Source organism: Lagenorhynchus albirostris, chromosome 1, assembly GCF_949774975.1.
Source record: "Lagenorhynchus albirostris chromosome 1, mLagAlb1.1, whole genome shotgun sequence".
Taxonomy (NCBI): Eukaryota; Metazoa; Chordata; class Mammalia; order Artiodactyla; family Delphinidae; genus Lagenorhynchus; species Lagenorhynchus albirostris.
The window spans coordinates 21,964,814-21,992,167 of NC_083095.1; the positions used below are offsets into that span (position 1 = coordinate 21,964,814).

At 36.4% G+C, this 27,354-nt stretch overlaps 1 protein-coding gene across 3 annotated transcripts in view; it reads left to right on the top strand.

Moving 5' to 3' along the window:
- Nucleotides 1-18,369, top strand: part of GTF2A1 (general transcription factor IIA subunit 1) — a 46,102-nt gene extending 27,733 nt beyond the window's left edge. For all 3 annotated transcript variants that reach the window (XM_060125804.1, XM_060125895.1, XM_060125752.1), the window contains exons 8-9: nt 5,069-5,158; nt 13,509-18,369. In XM_060125804.1, the coding sequence (XP_059981787.1) occupies nt 5,069-5,158; nt 13,509-13,616 (198 nt within the window). In that variant the 3' untranslated portion in view covers nt 13,617-18,369. The remainder of the gene's footprint in view (nt 1-5,068; nt 5,159-13,508) is intronic.
- Nucleotides 18,370-27,354: the final 8,985 nt, after the last annotated feature.

Consider the following 27,354-nt stretch of genomic DNA (forward strand, 5'->3'; position numbering starts at 1 on the left):
GAATTCGTCCGTTTCTTCCAGGTTGTCCATTTTATTGGCATAGAGTTGCTTGTAGTAGTCTCTTAGGATGCTTTGTATTTCTGTGGTGACTGTTGTAGCTTCTCCTTTTTCGTTTCTAATTTTATTGTTTTGAGTCCTCTCCCTCTTTTTCTTGATGGATCTGGCTAATGGTTTATCAATTTTATCTACTCAAAGAACCAGCTTTTACTTTAATTGATCTTTGCTATTGTTTTCTTTGTTTCTATTTCATTTATTTCTGCTCTGATGTTTATGATTTTTTTCCTTCTGCTAACTTTGGGTTTTCTTTGTTCTTTCTCTAGTTCCTTTAGGTGTAAGTTTAGATTGTTTATTTGAGATTTTTCTTGTTTCTTGAGGTAGGCGTGTATAGCTATAAACTTCCCTCTTAGAAGTGCTTTTGCTGCATCCCATAGGTTTTGGATTGTCGTGTTTTCATTATCATTTGTCTCTAGGTATTCTTTGATTTCCTCTTTGATTTCTTCAGTGATCTCTTGGTTATTTAGTAACATATTGTTTAGCCTCCATGTGTTTGTGGTTTTTACATTTTTTTCCCCTGTAATTGATTTCTACTCTCATAGCGTTGTGGTCAGAAAAGATGCTTGATATGATTTCAAATTTCTTAAATTTACTGAGGCTTAATTTGTGACCCAAGATGTGATCTATCCTGGAGAATGTTCCATGTGCACTTGAGAAGAAAGTGTAATCTGCTGTTTTGGGATGGAATGTCCTATAAATATCAATTAAATCTATCTGGTCTGTTGTGTCATTTAAAGCTTGTGTTTACTTATTAATTTTCTGTTTGGATAATCTGTCCATTGGTGTAAGTGCGGTGTTAAAAGTCCCCCACTATTATGGTGTTGCTGTCGATTTCCTCTTTTATAGCTGTTAGCAGTTGCCTTGTGTATTGGGGTGCTCCTATGTTGAGTGCATGTATATTTATAATTGTTATATCTTCTTCTTGGGTTGATCCCTTGATCATTATGTAGTGTCCTTCCTTGTCTCTTGTAACATTCTTTATTTTAAAATTATTTTATCTGACATGAGTATTGCTACTCCAGCTTTCTTTTGATTGCCATTTGCATGGAATATCTTTTTCTATCCCCTCACTTTCAGTCTGAATGTGTCCCTAGGTCTGAAGTGGATCTCTTGTAGACAGCATATATATGGGTCTTGTTTTTGTATCCATTCAGCAAGCCTGTGTCTTTTGGTTGGAGCATTTAATCCATTCACATTTTAAGGTAATTATTGATATGTTTGTTCCTATTACCATTTTCTTAATTGTTTTGTGTTTGTTTTCTAGGTCCTTTTCTTCTCTTGTGTTTCCCACTTAGAGAAGTTCCTTTAGCATTTGTTGTAGAGCTGGTTTGGTGGTGCTAAATTCTCTGAACTTTTGCTTGTCACTAAAGCTTTTGAATTCTCCGTCAAATCTGAGTGAGATCCTTGCTGGGTAGAGTAATCTTGGTTGTAGGTTCTTCCCTTTCATCTAAGTATATCATGACACTCCCTTCTGGCTTGTAGAGTTTCTGCTGGGAAATTAGCTGTTAACCTTATGGGAGTTCCCTTGTATGTTATTTGTCATTTTTCCCTTGCTTCTTTCAGTAATTTTCTTTGTCTTTAATTTTTGCCAGTTTGATTACTGTGTGTCTCGGTTTGTTTCTCCTTGTGTTTATCCTGTATGGGACTCTCTGCGCTTCGTGGACTTGGGTGGCTATTTCCTTTCCCATGTTAGGGAAGTTTTCGACTATAATCTCTTCAAATATTTTCTCCGGTCCTTTCTCTCTTCTTCTGGGACCCCTATAATGTGAATGTTGTTGTGTTTAATGTTGTCCCAGAGGTCTCTTAGGCTATCTTCATTACTTTTCATTCTTTTTTTCGTCATTCTCTTCCACAGCAGTGAATTCCACCATTCTGTCTTCCAGGTCACTTATCCATTCTTCTGCCTCAATTATGCTGCTGTTGCTTCCTTGTAGTGTAGTTTTCATTTCAGTTATTGTGTTGTTCATCTCTGTTTGTTGTTTAATTTTTCTAGATCTTTGTTAAACATTTCTTGTATCTTCTCGACCTTTGCCTCCATTCTTTTTCTGAGGTCCTGGATCATCTTCACTATCATTATTCTGAATTCTTTTTCTGGAGGGTTGCCTATCTCCTTTTCATTTAGTTGTTTTTCTGGGGTTTTATCTTGTTCCTGCATCTGGTACATAGCCCTCTGCCTTTTCATCTTGTCTGTCTTTCTGTGAATGTGGTTTTTGTTCCACAGGCTGCAGGATTGTAGTTCTTCTTGCTTCTGCTGTCTGCCCTTTGGTGGATGAGGCTATCTAAGAAGATTGTGCAAGTTTCCTGATCAAACCATCCTTTCTTATTGATTTTTTGTTGTGTATTTTTAGAAGCATGTGATTATATCTTTGATTTCCTCAGTATTCCAGCTTAGTTACTTGTATTCAAGATGGTGTTTGTCTTACCACAGTTTCCACTGTTAATTGCCTTCTGCAGCCTAAGATGTAATCTTCTGGTTTATCTTAGTACAAACTTCTTCTAAATTATCTAAGTCAGGGGTCCCCAACCCCTGGTCCGTGTACTGGTACTGGTCTGTGGCCTGTTAGGAACTGGGCCGTACAGCAGGAGGTGAGCGGCAGGTGAGCATGCGAAGCTTCCTCTGCCACTCCCCATCGCTTCCATTACCGTCTGAACTACCCCCGCCAATTTTTTTTTTTTTGGCTGCGCTGAGTCCTCATTGCGGTGCACGGGCTGCTCATTGCAGTGGCTTCTCTTATTGCGGAGCACGGCGCGTGGGCTTCAGTAGTTGTGGCGCACGGGCTTAGTTGCTCCACGGCATGTGGGATCTTCCCAGACCAGGGATCGAACCCGTGTCCCCTGCATTGGCAGGCGGATTCTTAACCACTGCACCACCAGGGAAGCCCCTCCCCTTCCAATTTTTTATCCATGATAAAATTGTCTTCATGAAACTGGTCCCTGGTGCCAAAAAGGTTGGGAACCGCTGATCTAAGTAATGTTGTTTTAAAGAATACTGTTTTATTAAATATTGAATAGATGAAACAAAAATATTTTATGATATAAAAAACCCAATGTCCACATCTAGTTAAAAAAAAAAATCCCACTGCCTAAATAAAGTCCCCTGGGTGCCCGTCTCCAATCCCCATCCTCTTCCTTCTGCCATCAGAGTAACCTTGCTCATGAATTTTGTGTTTATCGCTAACTTACCTTTATATTTTACCATATGTATTCATATTCCTAAGGAGCATATTGTTTTGTTTTACATGTCTGTTTATAATAAAGTGAAATAATTGTGTATTCTTTTGCAAGTTGATTTTTTTTGCCTACATGGTATTCCTGAGGTTCATCTGAGTTGTTGCATATACATATAATTATTTTCACTGTTAAATGTTAAAAATTTATCCATTTTTGTGATGTGTTGGGCATTAGGGTTGTTGCTACTTGTTAACCATTACAGTTATACAATATTTTGGTATGTGTCTTCTGGGGACACATGTAAGAGTTTCTCTAAGTGTTGTACCTAAACCTTGAATTGCTGAATCATAAGACATGCCTATCTTCAACTTACGATAAAATGCCACATAGTTGTACTAATTACACTTCTGGCAGTCAGTGTGTATAATGGTGCATATGTCTATACATCTTCACCAATACTTGACATTGTCAGGCTGCTTAATTTTTGCATCTGGTAGGTAGAAACTTTTGTTTCATTTCGGTTTTAATTATTATTTCCTTGATTAATGATGAGTAGCAAAAGGCTTCTGCTACTCCACTTATTTTTTTTTTCAATTTTCTTTTTTGTTATAAACAGCATAGCAAATTTTAAAAAGCTGTTTGAACAGAGAAAAATATCGTAGTTCTTGATTTCCCACGTGTACTTAAGGCAACCTCGCTGTGCTTCCCAGCTCCTTCCCTGGACACGGCAGGTTGATCAAGGGAAATGGGGTTTTCAGGTGGGGGCGCTGGGGGCTACCGTCATCTTTATTTACCAGGTGGCCTCTTTTGATTCTTTCATGCTTTTTCTGTAGGCAGTCAAATCAAAAGTGAAAAAGTAGTTTTTCTTGCCTTGTTGCCTAAGGTCTATAATATTGCTTAGAAATGGCAATAGTGGTGGTAATTACACACATTATGAATGTGCTAAGTGCAAATTGTACACCTTAGAATGGTTTAAATGGTGAATTTTACCTCAGTAAATTTTCTTTTTACATTTACATTGGTGATAACCTATTTTAAATTAAAGAATATATATACATATACATGTGTGTGAGTAGGTATAGGCCTAGACTTAATATCATCTTGATTATTTTTCTTTCCACCTTCATTTTGTCCTAGCTTCTCTTTCTTCATTAATTAGAAATCAGAGTTATATGTTTTATTTTCTGCCATGACTGAGGTCAAGGTTAATTTAGTTGGTCATTTTATGCTCTAGTTAGATCTTGGCCTTTAATTCTCTTTGATACTGAGACCGAGATCCTCTCCTTCTTTTTAAATATGATTGCCTTAACTATGCTCTAAGCCTCCACTAATACTAATTTGTATCCCTAGTCCTAGTCCTTAATGTAAAGACTATCCAGGCTGCCAAGCTGTTTTATAACCCTGTTTTCCTATGCCAATTTCACCATTGTTTTCCCTTCTACACTGCTGCTTTTGGTGGTACATACTACCATTATCTCATTAAACCTTCATATTTTGTTAGGTCTACTTCTAGGCATCTTAAAACAGTTACTAAAGAGAATCATCTTTTCGTACTATTAGGAAAGAATAAAGGAAGTAAAGTTAAACATCTTTTCAGGCTTATAAATTATATAGCTTAACTATTTTAATTATTGTATTTAATTTCTTGCTGGAATTTCAGTGACATTGGTAGAGTCTTAACACAGCCAGTTAACAATATATTCATGGTATATATGCATCTGTCTGGCCCTTGGTTCTCAAAGAACATCAAGGTCTTTGTGTTTCTTTTCTCTGAATATTTGAAGGGCCTTTTCTAGTAATACATGAAGTATAAGTAAATGAATTCTCCCTTTTTCATTTTTAGGAACCCCTCAATAGTGAAGATGATGTGAGTGATGAGGAAGGACAGGAACTCTTTGATACAGAAAATGTTGTTGTATGCCAATATGATAAGGTAAGGGTTTTATGATCAGGTTACTGACATTTTTTCTGTTGTAATTTCTTCCCTAAACCATCCTGTCTGCCTTGTTCAAGCATTTGGTCAGCTGATTGATGCCTCTTATATTCAGTATAAACAGTGTGAATGAAAACAATGTTATAGTTTAGATTATTTTAATAGAATGAGAAATTAATTTGTATAACTTTACAGTTGAAAAAAAAGTTATGAAAGAACTCATGGGAAGTATGTTGTTTTCAATTTAGACTGTCTCCCAACCTGTTAACAAAGTAAAGCTACTTTGTGGTTGTCCTTTAACATGAATAGTAACTCAGTGGGATAACCCTCTTTTCCCTCTGACTTCAACTACCTCAAAACTAAAAGGCTTTAATTAAATTTCTGTAACCTTTTTTTATTGCTAAGGAGAAAAGAACAACGGCAAAAAACAAGACTGATAACTAACAAAAGATAATTTTTACTGAAAATTGTTTTAAATTATTTAGCTTTGCTGTACTTTGGTAGCAGTAAAAAATTTTTAAACTAGGTTCTATGAGAATTAGTTATTGATTCCTTGATTTCTTAATTCTTAAAAAGGATGCTACTTCCCAAGTATTTTTGTTATAGTTATTGGCATTGTTAAAATTTTGGTTATTTGCTGAAACATTTAATTTGGAATAAATTTTTTTTCTGGTTATAATCACTAAATTTATAGTAAATCCACAAATTATATTGCATTTTTATAATTTAATTTTAGCAGAGGTCTTTAAAATGTGCTGAAAACTCTAACAGAAGTAGTTGGGTTTTGTTTATAAGCACTACTCATTCAGTAAACGTATATTTATTAAGTGCCTAAATGTGTCAGGTACTGGAACTGAAGTCATTATTATACAAGATTTGTGCCCTGCATGCCCTCCTTTACAAATTATGAAAATCTTAAATTTGTGTTGCTTTTATAGAAATGAATATTATAAATAGCCATGTTTACTGCAAACAGATCTATAGGGAGAATGTTAAGAAAATAAATCTTATCATTTCCTAATGAAAAGGTAAAGTCAAGAGAATTGAATACCCGTGAAATTATAGAATTAAATTAGTGAGGTCATTGATTCAGAGTTATCAGACATCCACTTGTGTACATTATGACTGCTAAGTAAGCACTTTTAATACCCTACACCAAGCACATTATAATAAAAGTAATTTCTCGTTACATGCACATACAGGAAGCATATTGAAGTTAAAACAATGGGAGATACCAGTAAATCTTTATTGCCAGGAAGACTCAAGGGAACCTGTTGGCAGCCAAATTATCCAGGGCACAGTTTCATGATAGCAAGTTGTCAGATTTATCAGTCAAGAGAGGACCTTTACCTTAGCTTGACTTAAGAATATGCTTCTAAGTATTTTCATATTATAAGTGACTAGTTGTATTCTCCTTTGTACACTTAATATTTTAAATGTTAAAATTGGTTTGTTTTGCTCCAAGAGACAATATTTTAATGTTTTAAACTAAGAAATTAAAAAATAGATTTAAATAGTGTGTTGAATGATAAACAGTTATAAAGTTTGCAGAGATCTAATTTTTATAATCAAATGAGTTCTGGAGACTGGAGGGTTGAGTCTTGATGTTTTAGCCAACAGTAAAGAATGGTGTGTTCTGAAATGGGCGTGGGTGTGGTTTGAGGCAACTTGAACTTCAGGAGTTTATTTTTGAAGACTAAACTTTAGAATTTCAACAACGAGTCAATTTTAGAAGCAATCATAGAGTTATTGTATTGCTAATCAAATGAGAACCTTAAACTTAATAATGAGGCAGGGTTCTCCCATAAGTATGGCATCAGGTATTGAGTCTTCAGCCTTATTTGTAGGTAATTTTATTTAATATGTTTGTCATTAGGAAATTTCAGAGGCCTTTTTCCTGGCACTCGGGACACTCCTTCAGGAAGGGCTTAATTTAAGGCCAATGAATTGTTAAGTTGTATTTTGTGATTTTATTCAAGTAAAAATATTTACTACTTATTACTCAATATGACTTCAGTGCTTAGTATATAGACTATTATTTGATTAATGAAACTTTTCTACATTTGCTTTTTGCAAGTTGTCTTGCAGCAGAATGCAGTCAGTTTCTTTACTTGTCTGTGGAATTCCTTTTTCTGGCTACTCAGCACTTGTTTGCTCATTTATTTATTTATTTTATATATATGTCACTTGTTTATTTAATTCCATGTCTTTCAGGTTGTAGTCACTTGGTTTGTACTGGAAATAAATTTGTATATCCAATTTTAGGATAGTTAATACTTTCTCTACAGGAAGTCAAAGAAAAGAGGAGACATCTTTTTATTCAAAAAATACTTACAGAGTGTCTGTGATGTCCCAGGGTACTATTCTAGGAACTTGAGATACACCAGTGAACAAAACAAAACAATCTCTGCTATTGAGAAGCTTACTCTAGTTGAGGGAGACAGATGTTAAAACATAACAAACAACAAATAAATTACGGTTGATTCTTGTACAATGCTGGGGTTAATCAGCATGTAACATATAGGCAGTCCTCTGTATCTGCGCTTCCTCCACATGCATGTAGCCATCCAACCACAGACCACTTAATTCTGTAGTATTTACTATTGAAAAATACCTATGTATAAGTGGATCTCTGCACTTCCAAACCCATACTGTTCAAGGGTCAACTGTAATTAATATGCTATGCTAGAAGCTGATAATTGGTATGGGAAATTATATTAGAGTGGGAAAATGGAACAGGAGCAAAGACTTGAAGAAAGTTAGCCCTGTCATTATTCAGTGGCATAACCTGCCTGTTGTGTGTGAGGAGCAAAAAGGAGGCCAGTGTAACTGGACTTGGGAGAGTAGTATAGTAGTAGATTAAGTCAGAGCTAGGTGAAGGCAGATGGTGTAGGAGGACATGGGCTCTTCCTCTGAGTGAATTGGGAAGCTATTGGAAGGTTTCAAATAGACAAAAGTGATATCACTTACATTTTAATCTTAAAAAGATTACTTAGCTTTCTTTGTGAGAGCAGAGAAGAAGCAAAGGTTGAAATGAGGTTAATAGAGGGATATTGTCATAATCCAAGTGAGTGATAATGGTGACTGAGGCTAGGATGATAGTACTGGAAGTGGTGAGAAGCAGCTGGATCTTGGATGTTTTGAAGGAAGAGTCAACAGGATTTCCTGACTCTTGTATGTGCAGTAGAAAAGGAGGGATCAAGAATGAGTATAGGAATTTTTTTTGATGAGGAATCAGACAGAAGCATGGAGATACCATCAACTTGGATGGGAAAGGCTGCAGATGGAGCAAGTTTGGGAAAGGAGAGTGGCTGGTTTTGGGCATGTTAAGTGTTGTATCTGTTAGACATTCAAATCATCCATCCTAAGGTGTTAGGTGTAATAATCTACATAATGTAATTATACCAGAGCTATAAGACCACTTAATGCTGGAGTCTCCGTCCTGAATACTGTTTCACTTTATTGTACTCTATTTTGTTTTAATAAGTGAGAAAAAATTGACACGTTAAATTTATATATAGCTTAAGTTAGTGATCTAGAGGAAAGGTATGGGAGTGATTTTCAAACATACAAAGTATTTGATTGTTTTTTAAATTAACTCCCAAAAGGCAGAACTACAATCAATAAGTAGAAGTTTGGAGTAAGCAGTTTTAGTAAGGAGTAAAGTATGAAAGAGTTATAAGAGAGCTATCCCAGGAAGGGATAACTTAATTTGCAGTTCTTTACCCCCCACTTTTAACCATACTCAAGCAGACACCGAACAGTGATTTGCTAAGAATGTGTCATGGAGACTGTCTGCACAGGGATGTTAGACCATGGAATTTTAGCAGTGGGATAAGAAAATACCTGTATATAGTGAGAATTTCTGCATTATTATATAAAACAGCCTGATTAGTAGAAAGCATTTTGGACTGGGGCAAGAGAATCATCTTTGTCACTTAACTGTGATACGCCCTTGGTCATGCCATGGAACCTCTCCAGGCTATAATTTTCTCTTTTGAACATGAAAGCCTGAAGTGGCAGTGATACTTAAAAGATGATTGGAAGGAAGGGAGAGAGTGAAGTCCTGGAAATCAGCTAAGGGATATTGTAATAAATCGTACGACAAGAGGCTGTTGACATGGTAACTAGAAGATTATTGATGGCCTTTTAGAAAACAGTTGCCAGGTGTCCTGAAGACAACTAAAATAGAATTAGAGAGAAAGTAATAATTAGAGAAATACTAATATTAGTGTGAATTCTAATACAGTGGGGCCACGGTATTAAAAAGGTCAGCAATATGGAAGTTGTTACTGTATGTGAGGAAGAAGAAGAGAGTAGTTGTAAACATGATACCAATATTGAAAAGATAGTGTCCTGGTGGTCAGTAGATAAGAGGAATGAAGAAAAGCCTAGGGTCAAATCAATGGCATAGACATAAAAGGAGTTACAGAGAAAAGACCAAAAAAAATGGTCTAGAAGCATCAGGGAGAAAAAAGGGTATTGCTGTTTGAAATATTTGCCAGTATAAAATTTCCTATGAAATGACATGTATACACATACCTGGTAGAGTTAAGATATTTTTCAGAGAAATATTATTAACTACTTTAATGAACACAAGTACTGAGAGCTATAAAATAAGTATTACTAATTATAGATAAATTTATTTTTGAAAAACGCACCTAGTGAATTTTTTTTTAAGAGAGGTTGTCAAATTAACTATTAAAAACCAATTTGACCACAGTGGTATTAAACTAGAAATCAATTAGATGGAGATTAAATATGCTACTGAACAACCAATGGGTCAAAGAAGAAATCAAAAGAGAACTAGAAAAATACCTTGAGACAAATGAAAATGGAAATATAACATACCAAAACTTGTAGAATGCAGCAAAAGCAGTTGTAAGAAAGAAGTACATAGAGAGAAATGCCTACATCAAGAAATAAGGAAAAATCTCAAACAAACCAACTTTACACCTAAAGGAACAAGAAGAAGCCCAAAGTTAGTAGAAGGAAGGAAATACAAAGATCAGAGTGGGAATAAATGAATAGAGACTAAAAAGACAATAGAAAAGATCAATGAAACTAAAAGCTGGTTATTTGAAGAGATAAACAAAATTGACAGACCTTTAGTTAGACTCACCGAGAGAGAGGACTCAAATAAATAAAATCAGAAATAGATGTTACAGCTGATAACAGAAATATAAAGGATCATAAGAGACTACTATGAATAATTATACATTTACAAATTGGACAATCTAGAAGAAATGGATAAATTCCTAGAAGCACACAACCTTCTAAGACTGAATTGTGAAGAAATTGAAAATCTGAACATACTGATGACTAGTAAGGAGATTGAATCAATAATCAAAAACTTGCCAATAAACAAAAGTCTAGGGCCAGATGGCTTCATGGGTACATTCTATCAAACATTAATACCAATTAATGAATTAATACCAATCCTCAAACTCTTCTAAAAAATAGAAGAGGAGGAAACACTTCTAAACTCATTTTACAAGACCAGCATTACCCTGATACCAAAACCAGACAAGGATGCCACAAGAAAAGAAAATTACAGGCCAGTATCATCCTGATGAACATAGATGCAGAAATCCTCAACAAAATATTAGCAAACTGAATTTGCAATTTATTGAAAAGATCATATACCATGATCAAGTGGGATTTATTCCAGGGATGCAAGGAAGGTTCAACATCTACAAATCAGTCAGTGTGATACACCATGTTAACAAAATGAAGGATAAAAGTCATGTGATCATCTCAATAGATGCTGAAAAAGCATTTGACAAAATTCAACATAAGAAGTCTCAACATTAAGTTGGTGTAGAGGGAATGTACCTCAACTTAATAAAGGACATATATGAAAATCCCACAGGTAACATACTCATCAATGAAAGGCTGGAACTTTTCCTGTAAGATTAGGAATAAGACAAGCATGCTCACTCCTACCATTTTTCCTCAACATGATATGGGAAGTCCTAGTCAGAGCAGTTAGGCAAGAAAAAGAAATAAAAGACATCCAAATCAGAAAGGAAGAAGGGAAACTGTCACTATTTGCAGGTGACATGATATTACATAGAAAATGCTAAAGACTCCACCAAAAAACTGTTAGAACTAATAAATGAATTCAGTCAATTTCAGGATACAAAAATCTGTTGAGTTTCTATACACTAATAGTGAACTATCAGAAGGAGAAATTAAGAAAACAATCCCATTTACAGCTGCGTCAAAAAGAAAAAAATATCTAGGGATAAATACAACCAAGGAGGTGAAAGACCTGTACACTGAAAACTGTTAAGACATTGATGAAAGAGATTGAAAAATACACAAGTAAATGGAAATATATTACTTGCTCATGGATTGGAAGACTTAATATTGTTAAATTGTCCATAATATCCAAAACAATCTATAGATTCAGTGCAGTCTCTATCAACATTTCAATGGCATTTTTCACAGAAAGAGATCAAACAGTCCTACAATTTGTATCAAACCACAAAAGACCCTGAAGAGCCATAGCAATCTAGAGAAAGAACAAAGACATCATGCTTCTTGATTTCAAGCTGTATTACAAAACTATAGTAATCAAAACAGTATGGTATTGGCATAGAAACAGACACATAGATCAATAGAACAGAAAAGAGAGCCCAGAAATAAACCCATTCCTGTGTGGTCAATTAATTTATGACAGAAGAGCAAAGAATATAAAATGAGGAAAGGACAGTCCCTTCAGTAAATGGTGTGGGGAAAACTGGGAAGCCACATGCAAAAGAATGAAACTAGACTACTATCTTTTATCATGCAAAATAATCAGTGCAAAATGACTTGAATGTAAGACCCGAAACCATAGAAGAAAGAAAACAGAGATGATAAGCTCCTTGACATTGGTCTTATTGGTGATTTTTTGATTTGACAAGAAAGCAAAGGCAACAAAAGCAAAAATAAACAAGTGGGACTACATCAAACGAAAAAGCTCTTGCACATCGGAAGAAACCATCAACAAAACAAAAAGGCCACTTGCTGAATTGGAGAAGATATTTGCAAAGGATATATCTGACAGTGGGTTGATACCCAAAATATACAAAGAACTCACACAATTCAACATCAAAACAAACAACCCAATTTAAAAATGGGCAGAGGACCTGAATAGACATTTTTCCAAAGAAGACATACAAATGGCAAACAGATACATGAAAAGATGCTCAACATCACGAATCATCAGGGAAATACAAGTCAACCACAATGAGGTATATCACCTCACACCTGATAAAATGGCTGTTATCAAAAAGACAAGAATTAAAAAGGATGTGGAGAAAAGGGAACCCTGTGGTACCATTGGTGGGAATGTAAACTGGGATAGCTGCTATGGAAAACAGTGTAAACCTTCCTTTAAAAATTAAAAATAGAGGGCTTCCCTGGTGGTGCAGTAGTTGAGAGTCCGCCTGCCTATGCAGGGGACACGGGTTCGTGCCCCGGTCTGGGAAGATCCCACATGCCGCGGAGCAGCTAGGCCCGTGAGCCATGGCCACTGAGCCTGCGCGTCCGGAGCCTGTGCTCCGCAACGGGAGAGGCCACAAACAGTGAGAGGCCCGTGTACTGCAAAAAAAAAAAAAAAAATTAAAAATAGAACTACCATACAATCTAGCAATTCTACTTCTGAGTATTTATTAAAAGGAAACAGAAACACTGACTCTGAAAGATATGTGCATTCCCCCGTTCATTATAGCATTATTTACAGCAGCCAAGAATGGAAGCAATCTCGGTGTCCATCAGTGGATGAATGGATAAAGAAGCTGTGGTGTATGTATATGTACAGTTGAATATTATTCAGCCTTTAAGAAGAAGGCAGTCTTGCCATTTATGACAACATGGATGGACTTTGCATTATGCTAAGTGAAGTATCAGACAGAGACAGACAAATGCCATGTGATCTCATGTGGAATCTAAAATGAAAAAAGTGAACTTATAGATACAGAGAACAGACTGGTGATTACCAGAGATGAGGGTTTGGAGGTAGGTGAAATGGGTGAAGGTGGTCAAAGATACAAAGTTTAAGTTATAAAATAAGTAATCAGGAGGATATAGTACAGCATGGTGACTACAGTTGATAACATTGTATATTTGAAAGTTACAAAAAGAGTAGATCTTAAAAGTTCTTGTCACAGGAAAAAAATTTGTAACTATTTATGGTCTTTGTACACCTGAAACTAATACGTTACATGTCAGTTATATCTCAGTTAAAAAAGAAACCAGTTTGCAATTGCAGTAATATACAAGTTTGATGTGTGAATGATTTTTCTGTGGTTGTTTGTTTTCTTTTTATTTTATCTCATACATTTTTTACTTATTTATTTAGATACACAGAAGTAAAAACAAATGGAAATTTCATCTCAAGGATGGCATTATGAATCTTAATGGAAGAGATTATATATTTTCCAAAGCCATTGGAGATGCAGAATGGTGAAGAGTTGGTTCTTTCCTTTTATAAATAAAACAAAAGAAACTTAAAAAAAAATTTAAAGTGGACAGTTTGTAACTTGGGACATATACCAACCAAAACTTAACTTCTGCATGTCAGAGAAGTGCAGTAGAAGCAGAGCTACTGGAACAAAGAGACCTTGACAACACAGACACTACTTCTAACTGGCAAGCCATGGAACTGTAGCACCTGGGGTTGTTGGGGTGGCGAGGGTTGGGATTTTGTGTAAGAAAACTGTAATTGTCGATTTTAAATACAGGTACCTGCCACTGGTAATTAGCATGTAAAGCTTGGTTAATATTCCTTCCTCCAACTTGAGTTCAGTCAGAAGATACTTGTTGGAATGAACTGAAGAAACTTCCCTTTTGATAGGTTGAACCGAAACTGCTTATTGTACGTGGTTATATTTGGTAAAAATTGCGTGTGAGCTTTTTACAAAAGGGTAAGAATATGTGTTGAATTTTAATTCATTTGTATAAGGAAACAATTTAGAACTCTCATAATAGGTCTTAAATATTTTTACTTGCTGTTCTCCTTCAGTAATATATACCTCTTCCTTCCCTGCTTTATGGAACATCTATTTAAGAGTTAAAGGAAGTAAACAGTGATCACAGTTTGGAGACAAAATTTACCCAGGAATGGGTATTTATTTTAATTAGGTTTTGAGACTCATTAAATGTAGTTTAAAGACTTGGGTCTCATCTGAGTTGAGCAGAATTAAAATAACTTCAATTTCCTAACAGAAAAATTGCATTTGTTTCTTTTAGCCCCCCCACCTTAAAAAGAAACCCCAGTGGCTCCTCAGGAATACAGTGTTATTGCACAAAGGTACCATCTAGCTGAAATTATATACATATGAATAGATAGATTTTTTTTTCCTGTTGGGCTGAAGAGTATATGCTTATATATGTGTTTAGTCTTCAAGCTAAACAAACATTTAGATAACATTCTGTGCATTGATTGAAGCATTGGGCAGGTGGTGAGGACCTGGAATTTTATTAAACAATTTAGTAATTATAAAAGTTTTTTTGTGTTTACTAGTAAAGAATTTTAAAATGATTCTAAGTGAACACACTTTTAAAATGCAACTTTGTAATTTGAGGGAGAAATTTTGGGGTTAGAGGAGGGTGGGCCACTAAGTACATATTTACCTCTTTCATTTGGTGGCCCTTCCAGGCCATTGATAATATAGACATGGGCTCCAGTTTGCACATCGGGAAGAAAGCATAGAAATTTGACTTGTATATTAAAAATAATAGAAATGTTATATGATATTAAGAATGCATAGCTCTGTATTCTGTAAGGGGCTATAAAGAACAATGTGGCAGTGCTATGTTCAGTGTGAACGAGTTGCTTGGGAGAACTGTAGGAACTTGTGTATTCACCTTTGTTCTTACACCTAATTCTTTTCATGGTTTATTTTGACAAAATTCACATGTGTTTAACTTACTTGTATATTGATTTTTTTTTAAGTCTTCCATTTTTGTCTTCCTTTTATTTGCCTTTGTGTTTCCAGAAGTAACATAGAAACACTTTAAAGTACATTGCAAAGAAAAACTGTGAGGTATTATATATTGTTTTTCCTTTTTTAACACAAATCTTTAAACTTTCTTGAAAAGGCTAATCTTTTTTCTTTTTCTTTTTTTTTTGCCTGCTTCCCACCCCACATACCACCTTGGTCCCTTTAACTTATGTTCTGAACTTTGGTATAAATGTGGTTTCTAGCATGCTAGTAGTTAGGTTTTATTTAGATGCCATAACTGGTGATACGGTTTTAATTTTTACTATATTAATTTAGTTTTCTGGAGGTTTATTTGTTTACCCCACTATGCTCAAAGCACACACAGGTTTTTTTTTTTTTTTTAATTAATGAGACTGGGAGGAGAGAAGGGAGAGGGGGTAAAATCACAGAAGTCCTGTTGTTTGTTTGCCCTTGAGTATAGTTGCTAGTAGGTTTATATTTACCCAGTGAAGAAGTCAATGACCTGAACTACCTATAAAAGTTTAGCATTGCTGCAGTGTTGATTAAAACCCTTTCGCTATCTAGTAGTTCTTATGCTACTGAACCTTGGATTACTGTATGATATTCAGCTTATATTTTGGGCTCTCTATGTAGACGAAAACATTCGTATTCATAATAGAATTATATACTGGCCTGTTTTTATACTCAAACATGAACAACCACTGCTTTCAGAGTGACTCATTAGGGTTATTTTGAAGCAGGAAATAGCCATTTATATTTGCACCTGTGTATATTGCATATTAATTATGACATACTTGGCAAGTGCTTTTCTTTTACCTGTGAATATTCTGAAAGCTGGTCCAAACAACACTGCATACCAAATTGTGCTCTTATATATTACTGCATCGTGTTCCTTTTTAATCAAATAGCATGTTTTAGTTTTATTATAGTGGCTTGCTATAAGAATGCCACTTGCTTATCTTTTATTGTACTTGAATTCTTAATCATGCTTTTAACATTTTATTTAACAAATCGTTTCATTAGGTTCTGTCATTCCTTTGAAAAGGCAAGGATTCCCACTTTCAGAATTTTGAAATGAAAATAACATGTTTATCCAAAGAGGGAAAATAGTTCAGACTTAGTATTATGAAATAAGTAAAGGTTTCAGAAAAGGATTTGTTTAGATTTGCACAGATGGTGATGGCACCTTTTATTAAAAAACAATCAGCAGTGCTAAGGAAATTTACGCAAAAGTACTAGATAAAAGTGTGGAAATGCGTGCCTTTCAGTGTATGGACTCTTTTTTGGTGGTCGTTTGGATAATCAGACCATTTGAATGGCTGAGAGCACATTTAAATTCTGTGGAGCGCCACATTTGGCTGAAACAACTCTTTAATGTGCAATTAGTTTCTAGAGTAAAATGTCTGTTATATGAGGGGGATCTTTATATTGGGCTTTTATATTTTTTTAAATGTTCACATTTCTTTCTATTAAATGCCACCATAATACCACGTTTATATTGTTGCCTCTCTTAAAATCAAAGCCACCTTGATGTTATTCTTTTAGGGATACATCAAGATTTGAGCAGTGTGTATAGTGATTAAAATGTGTTCTTGAAGAGCATACTGTAATCGACTGGCTTGGACAGCAAGAACATAAAAATATAATAGCTTTTGTATAAAGATTTTCTTTTGCTATATGAAAATCAAGGATTTGGTTTTCTTTTTTTTCTGGCTTTTATGGAGGAATGAAGAGGGTTATCTCCTTCTAAGAGTAATTTTTGATTATCTTATAGCAATAACGTCACCATTCTTTTCAGAAGATAAATACACCTTGTATAGGAAATCAGACATAATTTTCTTGGGAGTCCCCTTTATAACTTAGCTTTTTCTTCCACTTGAGAAAATTCCTATATTTTCAGATTATTTCATCTTGAACTTTTTTGAGCTTTTGTGCAATGTAATATTTTATTGATCCATCTTTGTACATTTTCATTTTATTTCATATGTCTATTTCCCACCTATCTGTCTGAATCAGCTATTTCAGATTTTGAATTCATTGGTTAAAAAATAGTTACTTTATATATCTCCTCATGGGTTTATTTTAAATAGTTTTGCATTTTAATCTATTGTGCTATGGAAATTATTCTGAAGTTTGTATTCCCTTTTTAAGCCTGCCTTAGTCTGTTTTTTGTCATTTTTTTATGGTTTAAGGAAGAGCACACCAAACTTGATATTTTTGTTTATTTTGAGGAACAAGATAAACTTGTTTTTTTCTTCTCTCTTAAGGGAAGAACTACATTGAGTTAGTAGCTACTATTTCAAGTTTCCTTAAATCATCCAGTATGTATCAGGGCTACAATTGGGGGGAGGGGCTAATCCTTTTTGCTGTTCTGAGCTACTATTGTCAACTGCTGTTGTACATACTGTTATGTGTAAGGGCGTAAATATATTTATTATGTTTGTAAAATTCATTCTGTACAATTGCAGATCAAGGTTGCTCTTCTGTGATATATGGGATATTATGTTTTAAAGACCATCTTGGAATACAATTAGAGAACTTAGTATTTTGATGTACTAAGACCTATTTTAAGTTTAATATTTTACCTTTGCAAAAACTTTAATTAAAGATGTTATTTAAAAAAAGTAATGCTGCTTGCTTTGCTTACTAGTTTATAACATTGTTATATAGATAACTGAATAAAACTATACAGTTTAGAAAGGAAAATGCTTTACATTGTTAGTAAGTTCCATTTATCAAAAGAAGGTATCATTAAATTCTGTACCTTTAAAATAAGTAGCGTGGGATATCAGTCTGAATATTAAACTGTGTTATAAATTCTTAGTAGCTTTTAAAGAGAGTAGTTGTGATTTCTAGGCACACAGGAATTTAAATTGGGCTAAATTCGCACCAACAAAGTGTAGCTAAAATTGATTATAATTAACATACTGTATTAAGTGAGTATTTCTACTCCAAAGAATAGATTACTTAGGATAAAATTATTTGAGAACATACTTGTTCTTTAATTCCACCATTTAGCCATATGTTTTTCTTTTAGTTCAGAGTTTGTAAATAATTGCATAAAAGGAGAATCAGATTATTAAGGCTTGTATTACATATTGAATATATTTTGTGTTATTTTAGAAGGTATTAAATAATTAGCAAGTATTTTAATTTATAGTTAATTCAAATGAATCATTAAGAAGCTTGCTTTTTTGTAATTTTTTAATCCTGTTATGGACTACTTTATCTAGGAAACATGCAAATTTTAACCATTAAAACAATCATAATAAAGATATTTTGTTTATTGCCAGCAAATCTTGTATTTTTGCAGTTTAATTCAAGTTCCTACATTGATGATCTTAACCTTTTTGGCCTCAGTTTCTCCATATGTAAAATGACAACAATATGGTTTTGAGAGTTAAAGATAATACATGTAAAGATTTTTGTAGTACATGGTAAGCACTCAGATATCCCAGTTATTTACTTTATTTCATAATTATATAATTTAAAATGACCTGTGGAGTGGAAAAAATGTTTTTAAATGGTCAAAAATAGCAAAAGAGAATGTGGTCTGATTTAAGGAGGGGCAGTGAAAATGTGGATACAGCCAAGCAAATTAAGCCTGGGAGGCTGAGTTAGTGAAGCAGTGCATCTGTCTGTAGCAGAAAGTGCCTGAGGGAAGAAAAGGGAATGATGGGTATGGATAGGAATAATGAAACACACCAGAAGGCTTTAAGCCTTTTTACCCCTAAAGTAAACATTTTTTGAACTATATGTCTAAAATAGGTTGAATTTTAGTATTGCTAAAACTGTAGTAGCAATACAACATTTTAAAAATTGCATGATTTTCCTAAATATCAGTGGATTCTGCTCATTTCATTTATGGAGAAAATGATAATGAAGTGTTATTGTTATTGAAAGACATTGAAACTATGATTACATCACTCTTGAGTCTGACCTGAACCCCTCTCCTATGGATTGTTGGCAGTCCTATTTCTGGAGGCAAATAACCTTTGTGTCAATGCTCCTACTTCCCAGCCAAGGAAGAAGATGCATATATAAATAATCGGTTACTTTTGTTTCTGTTCTGAAATACAAGTTTTCTTAGTTTGAAAGGGAATCGAGCACAGAGCACATATTAACTCACTCATTCAACTCTTTTTGGTGATCTCCCATAGGCCAGGAATTATGATCAGTATTATTGGTTGAGCCAGAGATGAGTTAAGATGGTTGCTGCCTTTAAAAGCAGTGAGGTTGGATTGTCTGGGTTCTAATCCCAGTGTGGATTGGATTGACAGCAGTGTGAGGTTCAGCATGTTACCAAACCTACTACCTCATAGAGTTGTTGTGAAGATAATGACATGATGCATACATTGCATTTAGCACAGTCCTTGGCACATGTGTATATATCCATATGTTTTAGTAAGGCATAATGGTCACAGAAAAGATCTTAGACTGGCTAGGTTACCTTGAATTTTCCTTATCTTCCTGTCATAATAGAAACACATTTACCGTCTGGGTTGATGCTTCTGCAGATTAAAGTGAGAGATCAGAGGACTAAAAACTAGCAATTATAGAGAGCATTGAGCTTGCCAATGGAGATAATTCTAGAAGCTTGCTTATAATTGTGGTCTTCACATTGGAAATGAATTCTGTGTTCTTGAATCAGGAATGTTCTGGATCTTATCTTCAAACTTCATCTTTCTGAAGGTTGTTGAGTTGAAATGATACCAGTTACCTCCTGATCACTTCTGGAATAGCCTGCTTTCTTAAACACAATGTAACAGAAATGGAATTCATTCCAATTTCTATTTCCCCACTCCCAAACCTTGTGTGTATCAGTGACTACTGTTCTCCCAGTCACTGGGATTTGAAGCTCAGTATCATCTAACCTAGTCTTCACCAATATTAGGAAATAGCTCCACTGCCTACCAGGTGCTCAAAACAAAACCCACAAGTTTTTCCTGATTCCCTTCTTTTTTTCACTGGTACCTAGTCTGAGTCACCCCAAAACCAGACTGGCATCAACTAGTCTGACAAAGGTTACACTTGGCCTTTCCTATGAAGGGAGAACCTGGGGCAACTTCCCTCAACTGGATCTCAACTGTGTCTATCAGAGCCCCTGGCCTTGGCCTGCCTCTCTGTGACGGGATGTGGGCCCCTGCTCGTTCTTTTCTTGCTGACCCTGACTTTGTAGATTTGTCTCACTAAAGCCCATTTCTTAATATATGTTCACGTGGAAGTGAGTCACAGTTTGGATGCACAGGTGGCAACTACATAGGGGGACCCACCTAGTAACACAAAGTTCAGTTCCTAAGCAAGGCATTTACACCTGATTTTCCCCTATGCCTGCAACATTCTCCCTTTAGATCTTTATATTCCCATTGTCAAGAACATTTCTTTTGCTTCTACCATGCTTTGTCTTACATTGACATTTCTTGATTTGTCCTTCCTCATCCCAGTTTTGCTCTAACTCACTTTTTATGAAGACAATTGATATTTTTAATATAATGGACTCTTAAAAATGAATAGAATACTCCATTAGGGAAAATACATATATATAACAAGTCAATTCATCTAAGAAGAAAGGCAGATGTCAATTAATTGACCCTTTTAATAATTGAAGGAATACAAAATAAGACAATAATAATAAATCATTTTTCCATCTACCCAATGACCAGAAAAAAATACCCTGTCATGGTCAGGGTGTGGATAAATGGACCTTATGATGCATTGCTTGCAGGAGTGCAAAATGGTAACAGCTTTCTGGTGGACAGAGGGAACAAGAAACACAAGTGCTTCAAGTCAGGACAGGGGGATGGTATCTACAAGGTACAAAAGTTATCTAAGAGGCTCAAGTGTAGTAAGCATGGGAGAGTACAGATATTTGGGGGAGAAATAAAAAGATCCATATTTGATATATTAAGTTTGTGGTGCCCATTAGACATTCAGGTTGAAGTATCAAGAAGGCAAGATATAAGCAGATGGAGCTCAGCGGGGATGTCTGAGCTGAATAAGACCATTGGTATATATTATCATATTGAGAGGATTTAAAGCCATAGAAATGATTCACCTAAGCAAGAATGTAAAAAGAGAGGGATCCAGGACCAACCCTAAAGGCACTCCCAAGACAGATTGGGAAAAGGATTAGTTAACAGGAATGGCTGCATAATTTGTAGAACCTAATACAAAACGAAAATGCGAGGCACATTGTTCAAAATGTATTAAGAATTTCAAGATGGTGACAGTGGAGCCCTTTGTGACTGCACTTGTCACATACCTTCGAAGCTGGTCCTGGGAGTCAGTAAGGGACAAGTCCAGTTAAGTAGGAAGAAAGGGGAGAGGTTGGTGTTTTACAAGTCAAAGAGGATAGTATTTTAATAAAGATGAGGTCCTGGTTAGCTTAAGCCATTCTTTCCTGGCCATGGTCATTGATTCAGGGATTCAGGATTCTTGCTTGAAATGCTCAGACTCTCTCCTGTCAGATTTGGATGAGGAGGCATTAGCTTCAATTGCATTAGCAGCCATCCTATGACCTTGAGAACTGAGCTTAAGATAAAGATGATACAGGGAGGCAGAGCAGAAGATGGAAAGAAACAGCATCCTTAATGACTTTTTTTTTTTAAAATAAATTTATTTATTTATTTATTTGGGGCTGCATTGGGTCTTTGTTGCTGCGCACGGGCTTTCTCTAGTTGCGGCGAGCGGGGGCTACTCTTCATTGTGGTGCGTGGGCTTCTCATTGCAGTGGCTTCTCTGTTGCAGAGCACGGGCTCTAGGCACGCGGGCTACAGTAGTTATGGCACACAGGCTCAGTAGTTGTGGCACGCGGGCTCTAGAGCACAGGCTCAGTAGTTGTGGTGCGTGGGCTTAGTTGCTGTGCAGCATGTGGGATCTTCCCAGACTGGGGCTTGAACCCATGTCCCCTGCATTGGCAGGCAGATTCTTTTCTTTTTTTTTTTTAATACATTTATTTGTCTTATTTATTTATTTTTGGCTTTGTTGGGTCTTCGTTGCTGTGCGCAGGCTTTCTCTATTTGCGGCGAGTGGAGGCTACTCTTTGTTGCGGTGTGCAGGGTTCTCATTGCGGTGGCTTCTCTTATTGCAGAGCACGGGCTCTAGGCACGCGGGCTTCAGTAGTTGTGGCTCGCAGGCTCAGTAGTTGTGGCTCACGGGCTCTAGAGCACAGGCTTCAGTAGTTGTGGCGCACAGGCTTAGTTGCTGCATGGCATGTGGAATCTTCCCAGACCAGGGCATGGACCCGTGTCCCCTGCATTGGCAGGCGGATTCTTAACCACTGCACCACCAGGGAAGCCCCTTCATGACTTCTTGTAACTAAGCATTTTAGTAGGTAATTTATTCCATTTACTGTTATCATAAATACTGATTTTGTATTTTGTTTACCATTCTTTTTCTTTATTTCTTCTCACCTCTCTGCCTTTTAATTGTATACAGTTTTCTGCATTTTTCCCTGATGATTTGCTGGCTTGTTTTAGGCCTAGGTTTTGAGACTGTGTTTCCCTTGGGAAACTCTTGTTTCTCTATACTCAGAGGGCCCTATGAGCATAGCTCCTAGACACACAGTGGAAAATACTATAGGGTGAAACAGCTCAGGCTTTGGAACCAGGCTGACCTGGGGTTGAGTGCCAGGTGTACTACACTCTCTGAGCCTCAGATCCCTAATCTATAAAATCTATAGTAAAAGCATTATTATAATGGTTATCTTGCATCCTTTTTTGTAAGATATAGTGTATGTAAAGTGTAGGGCACATATTAGATCTGAATTTTTTTTGGCCATGTGGCACAGCTTGCAGGATCTTAGTTCCTTGACCAGGGATCAAACCTGGGCCCCAGCAGTGAAAGCACCGAGTCCTAACCACTGGACCGCCAGGGAATCCCCTGAAAATATTTCATTATATTAGCAAAAGGGCCTTAAGGTTCTTTTGGTTTGATCTTCATACTCTATAGTTGAGGACTTTAAACCCCCAAAAAAGTAATGCAAATTAACCAACATTTTGCAACTAATAAAAGGTATAGCCAGAAGGTCTCCTGATACCTAGGTAGATTCCTTGAGGCATGCAACCTACAGGCAGTGATGTCCCATGGCCAAGTTTCCTCGAACTTGTTTTAATAGTATACAATGGTGGCTTTTTAATGTACAGTTGAGACAAAAGGATGGCAATTCTCCTCTTCTTACACCTGGCCTACTTTACATATTTGTACTAACTGCTTGTGTTTTTGGCAGTGAATCTGTGGTCCCATGTGACAGCCTGTCACATGTTGGTTTTAAGAACAGATGCAAAATTATTTGTGAAAATATCCCATTCAATTTGAGGTCAAGTAGTTACCCTCCTAGACCATTCTGTTTTTCTCCGGGACTTATCTGTGAGAAGCTGCTGTAAACCTTGTTGCCTTTCCAAAATAAAAGGCAATTGTATGACAGACTCTAGGTCCATCTACAGAGTGAAGTAAGTCAGAAAGAGAAAAACAAATACCGTATGCTAACACATATATATGGAATCTAAAAAAAAAAAAAATGGTTCTAATGAACCTAGGGGCAGGAGAGGAATAAAGATGCAGACCTAGAGAATGGACTTGAGGACATGGGGAGGGGGAAGGGTAAGCTGGGACAAAGTGAGAGAGTAGCATTGACATATATACACTACCGAATGTAAAATAGATGGCTAGTGGGAAGCAGCTGCATAGCACAGGGAGATCAGCTGGGTGCTTTGTGACCACCTAGAGGGGTGAGATAGGGAGGGTGGAAGGGAGACGCAAGAAGGAGGGGATATGTGGATATACATATACATATAGCTGATTCACTTTGTTATACAGCAGAAACTAACGCAACATTGTAAAGCAATTATACTCCAATAAAGATGTTAAAAAAGAAAAAGTCAATTGATTTCTTCAAGAAGGCAGACTATGGGGTGGGAGGGAATACCTGGGGACCACCAGAGTGTCTCTGTGGGCTTAGTCTTGTACCTCCTTGTGTGAAATACTCCTGATTGTAATTAGAGAAACAGGGTACAGCTGGCTGTTTTGTTGTTTTAAGGGAGCTTGGTTTAAAGGCATAATTTCCATTCCTCAATAATCATCTCTTTATGAGAGCTCTAAAATATGAAAAAGCTCAAAATCTGAAAATTTTACACATCCCATAGGATAAGGGTAACTTGAGGGGTTATCTGGGCCATTTTTGTTTTCTTAGGCATAGACTTTGGAGGCCATCAAATTGATGAGAATGCGGGCATTTATTAAAAGCCTCAAGAGAAGAGTATTCTATGGCATTCCTTAGGGGCTGAAGATTGGGTCACTGGACTATACATTCCATTAGGGCTGTGAATATGTCAACCATATTTCCAGGACTGAACTCTGTGCCAGACATTAAAAGTACATATTTGTTAAATGAACGAGTGAGTAAATAAAAGTGCTGTGCTGGTTATTATGAAGAAAGTCAAGGATCTGTCTTCTTCATTTTGAAAAAGGCACACTGACTTTTCTGCAGTGTTGACAGATCTTCCACACTATGGATGCCGTAGGGTAGCTTGGAAAAGCTGGGCAGAGCAAGTACAGACAGGAAAATGAAGAATTCCACCCAGGTTAGTTTCATAGTAGTTATCTTCATGGGTGTGAAGTAGTATCTCATAGTTTTGATTTCATATTTCCCCAGTGATTAGTGATGTTGAACTTCATGTGCTTATTGGCCATCTGTATATCTCCTTTGGAGAAATGTCTATTCAAGTCCTTTGCCCATTTCTGAGATGGGTGGTTTTTGTTTTCTGTTGTTGAGTTTTAGGAGTTCTCTATATATTCTAGATATTAATCTCTTATCAGATATGTGATTTGCAAATATTTTCTCCTATTCTGTGCATTGACTTTTTACTCTGTTGATATTGTTTTTTGATACACAAAATTTTTTAATTTTCATGAAGTCCAGTTTATCTATTTTTAAAATTTTGTTGCCTGTGCCTTTGGTGTCATATCCAAGAAATCATTTCCAAATCCAGTGTTGTGAAACTTTTGCCATATGTTTTCTTCTATATAGTTTTAGGCCTTAGATTTAGGTATTTAATTCATTTTGAGTTAATTTTTGCATTTGGTGTTAGATACAGATCCAATTTCATTCTTTTACACGTGGATATCAAGTTTTCTCAGCACCACTTGTGAAAAGACTGTCCTTTCCCCATTGAATGGTGTTGGCACCCTAGTCAAAATTATTTGGCTATATTTTTGAGGGTTTATTTCTAGGTTCTCAATTCCTTTAGTCTATGTGTTTGCTTTTATATTAGTGCCACATTGTTTTAATCACTGTAGCTTTGTAGTAAGTTTTAAAATCAGAGGACTTTGAATCTTGAGGGCTTGAAAGAAATTTTCAGGACCAGGCAGAGGTCCTATATATGTTTAGGTCCAGTGGTGTGACAGTGACTGTCTGGGGCAAGGGTATCTGTGGCAGCCTCCTAAGCACACTTTTGCTGGGGCAGGGCTGTGGCTTTGCCTCCTTTGCTTGATTGCTCACTGAGCCTGGTTTTTCAGCCTTCCTGTTGATTCTGCAAACTACTCTATTCTTCTAATCAATTCTTTTTCTGCTTAAATTAATCAGATTTTGTTTTTATTATTCACAACCAAGAGCCCTGACAGTGTAGCTCAGTTCACTTGGGAATGAGCCACACTGAACTATGAGTTAGCATGAAAAGCTTTCTTAATCATGCAAAGCAGTGTCCTTTGCATGGTTCAGCAGCAAGGTTCCTATTCAGTTATACATCTATCCCAGTGTTCAAACACTTCCACATTTGTCTCTCGGTAAGCTGGGGTAACAAGGTTTGATTCAGCAAAACTGGAAACAGAGGCATGTCTTAAGAATCACCTTCCTTCCCTTGCAGGGAGTCTTCTGCCTTATATTAACCCCTTCCTCCCATTAGGCATTCAATATCCTATAACCTTCACTGGATACACAAAACAGCAATGTATTTACATTATTATTGTTAACATTATTTACTGTTTAACAGTTACAGTTGTGGTTGGCTGGCTGATTATACTTGAGCATAAAAGAGTTTCAGTTAAATTTTAGCTCCTTATTTATAGCTTTGTCATTATTTATTGAATACTTACTACATGCACCATGATAGCTAGACCCAAACTCCAACCCAATACAGTCTTGGTAGAGTGAGTGGTCAGGAGGGTCGGCAGAGTCAGGTCAAGATGCCTCATCGCTAGCACTACTGCTCTCTGGAGGCTGGGGCTTGCCTGGATGAGGCCACTGGAGGCCCATTTGTAGGAGACAAGGAGCACAGAGGTTCCACAGTCATCGACATCTCCCTAAACCTGTTCTAGCACAAGTCTGCCTGCACCAGGCCCCCCACTCTAACACTTCCTCTCTTTTCTTGGTACGAACATACATCAGGACCCTGTGCCCTATCCTGAGATGGCACTTTTTAGTTGATATGTTCTGTGTTATAAGGAGTTTGTGTGTAATGTGTACTTAATGTTATTTTCATGTTCTTTATTAAACCCTCTTTTGACATGTCCTATATATTCTGGAGCCTCCCCCTAGGGTTTTACCTCCCACAGTCAAGGGACCTTATGTGGGGAGTTCTTGTTCCCAAATAAGAGGGGCATCAAAGATGACAGGAGAAGCGCACTGAAAGGTTTTATAGACACAGCTCTTAGTGGAGCAGAAAGAAAAGTTTGGGAATAGAGGTTTTGATGAAGGAAAGAGACTAGGAGTGAATCTTCCTTGAGTGCCACAAGCTTTGGCTGCTCTTCTAATTCTCACAATAGCCCTGAGGGTGGTTATTTTTATGGGGGTCAAGTAATTTGACTAAGATCACACAGTGAAATGATGATAGTGAAGCTTAGGCTTGTTGCAGAGTGAGGCCAAGATTGTAGCTCAAGGATGAGTTAGGTCTCTCCATCTCCTCAGTTTGCAGGAACAAATGGTTTTCACCTTAGCTAAACCCGTGGACAAGAGGCTGCAGCCTTACAGCAGCCTGGTCTCCTGTTTTTGTTCAGAGGAGGCATTCTGGGAACACTCGTTGACTCTTCACCGTTTGCATTCACCACTCTAAAAAGACACTGAAAAGACAGGGAGAGAAATAAATACACCACCTGGGGCCACAGTGACAGAGCCACTCTGGAGAGTGGTTCTGTGCTCACCTGAGGATCAGCAAAGTGGTTAGTTATGACTTTTCCCCCTATACTAATAGGATTAGGTTAAATGAGTTAAAGGAAAAGAACGTGCTTTCAGGAAAAAAAATTTTT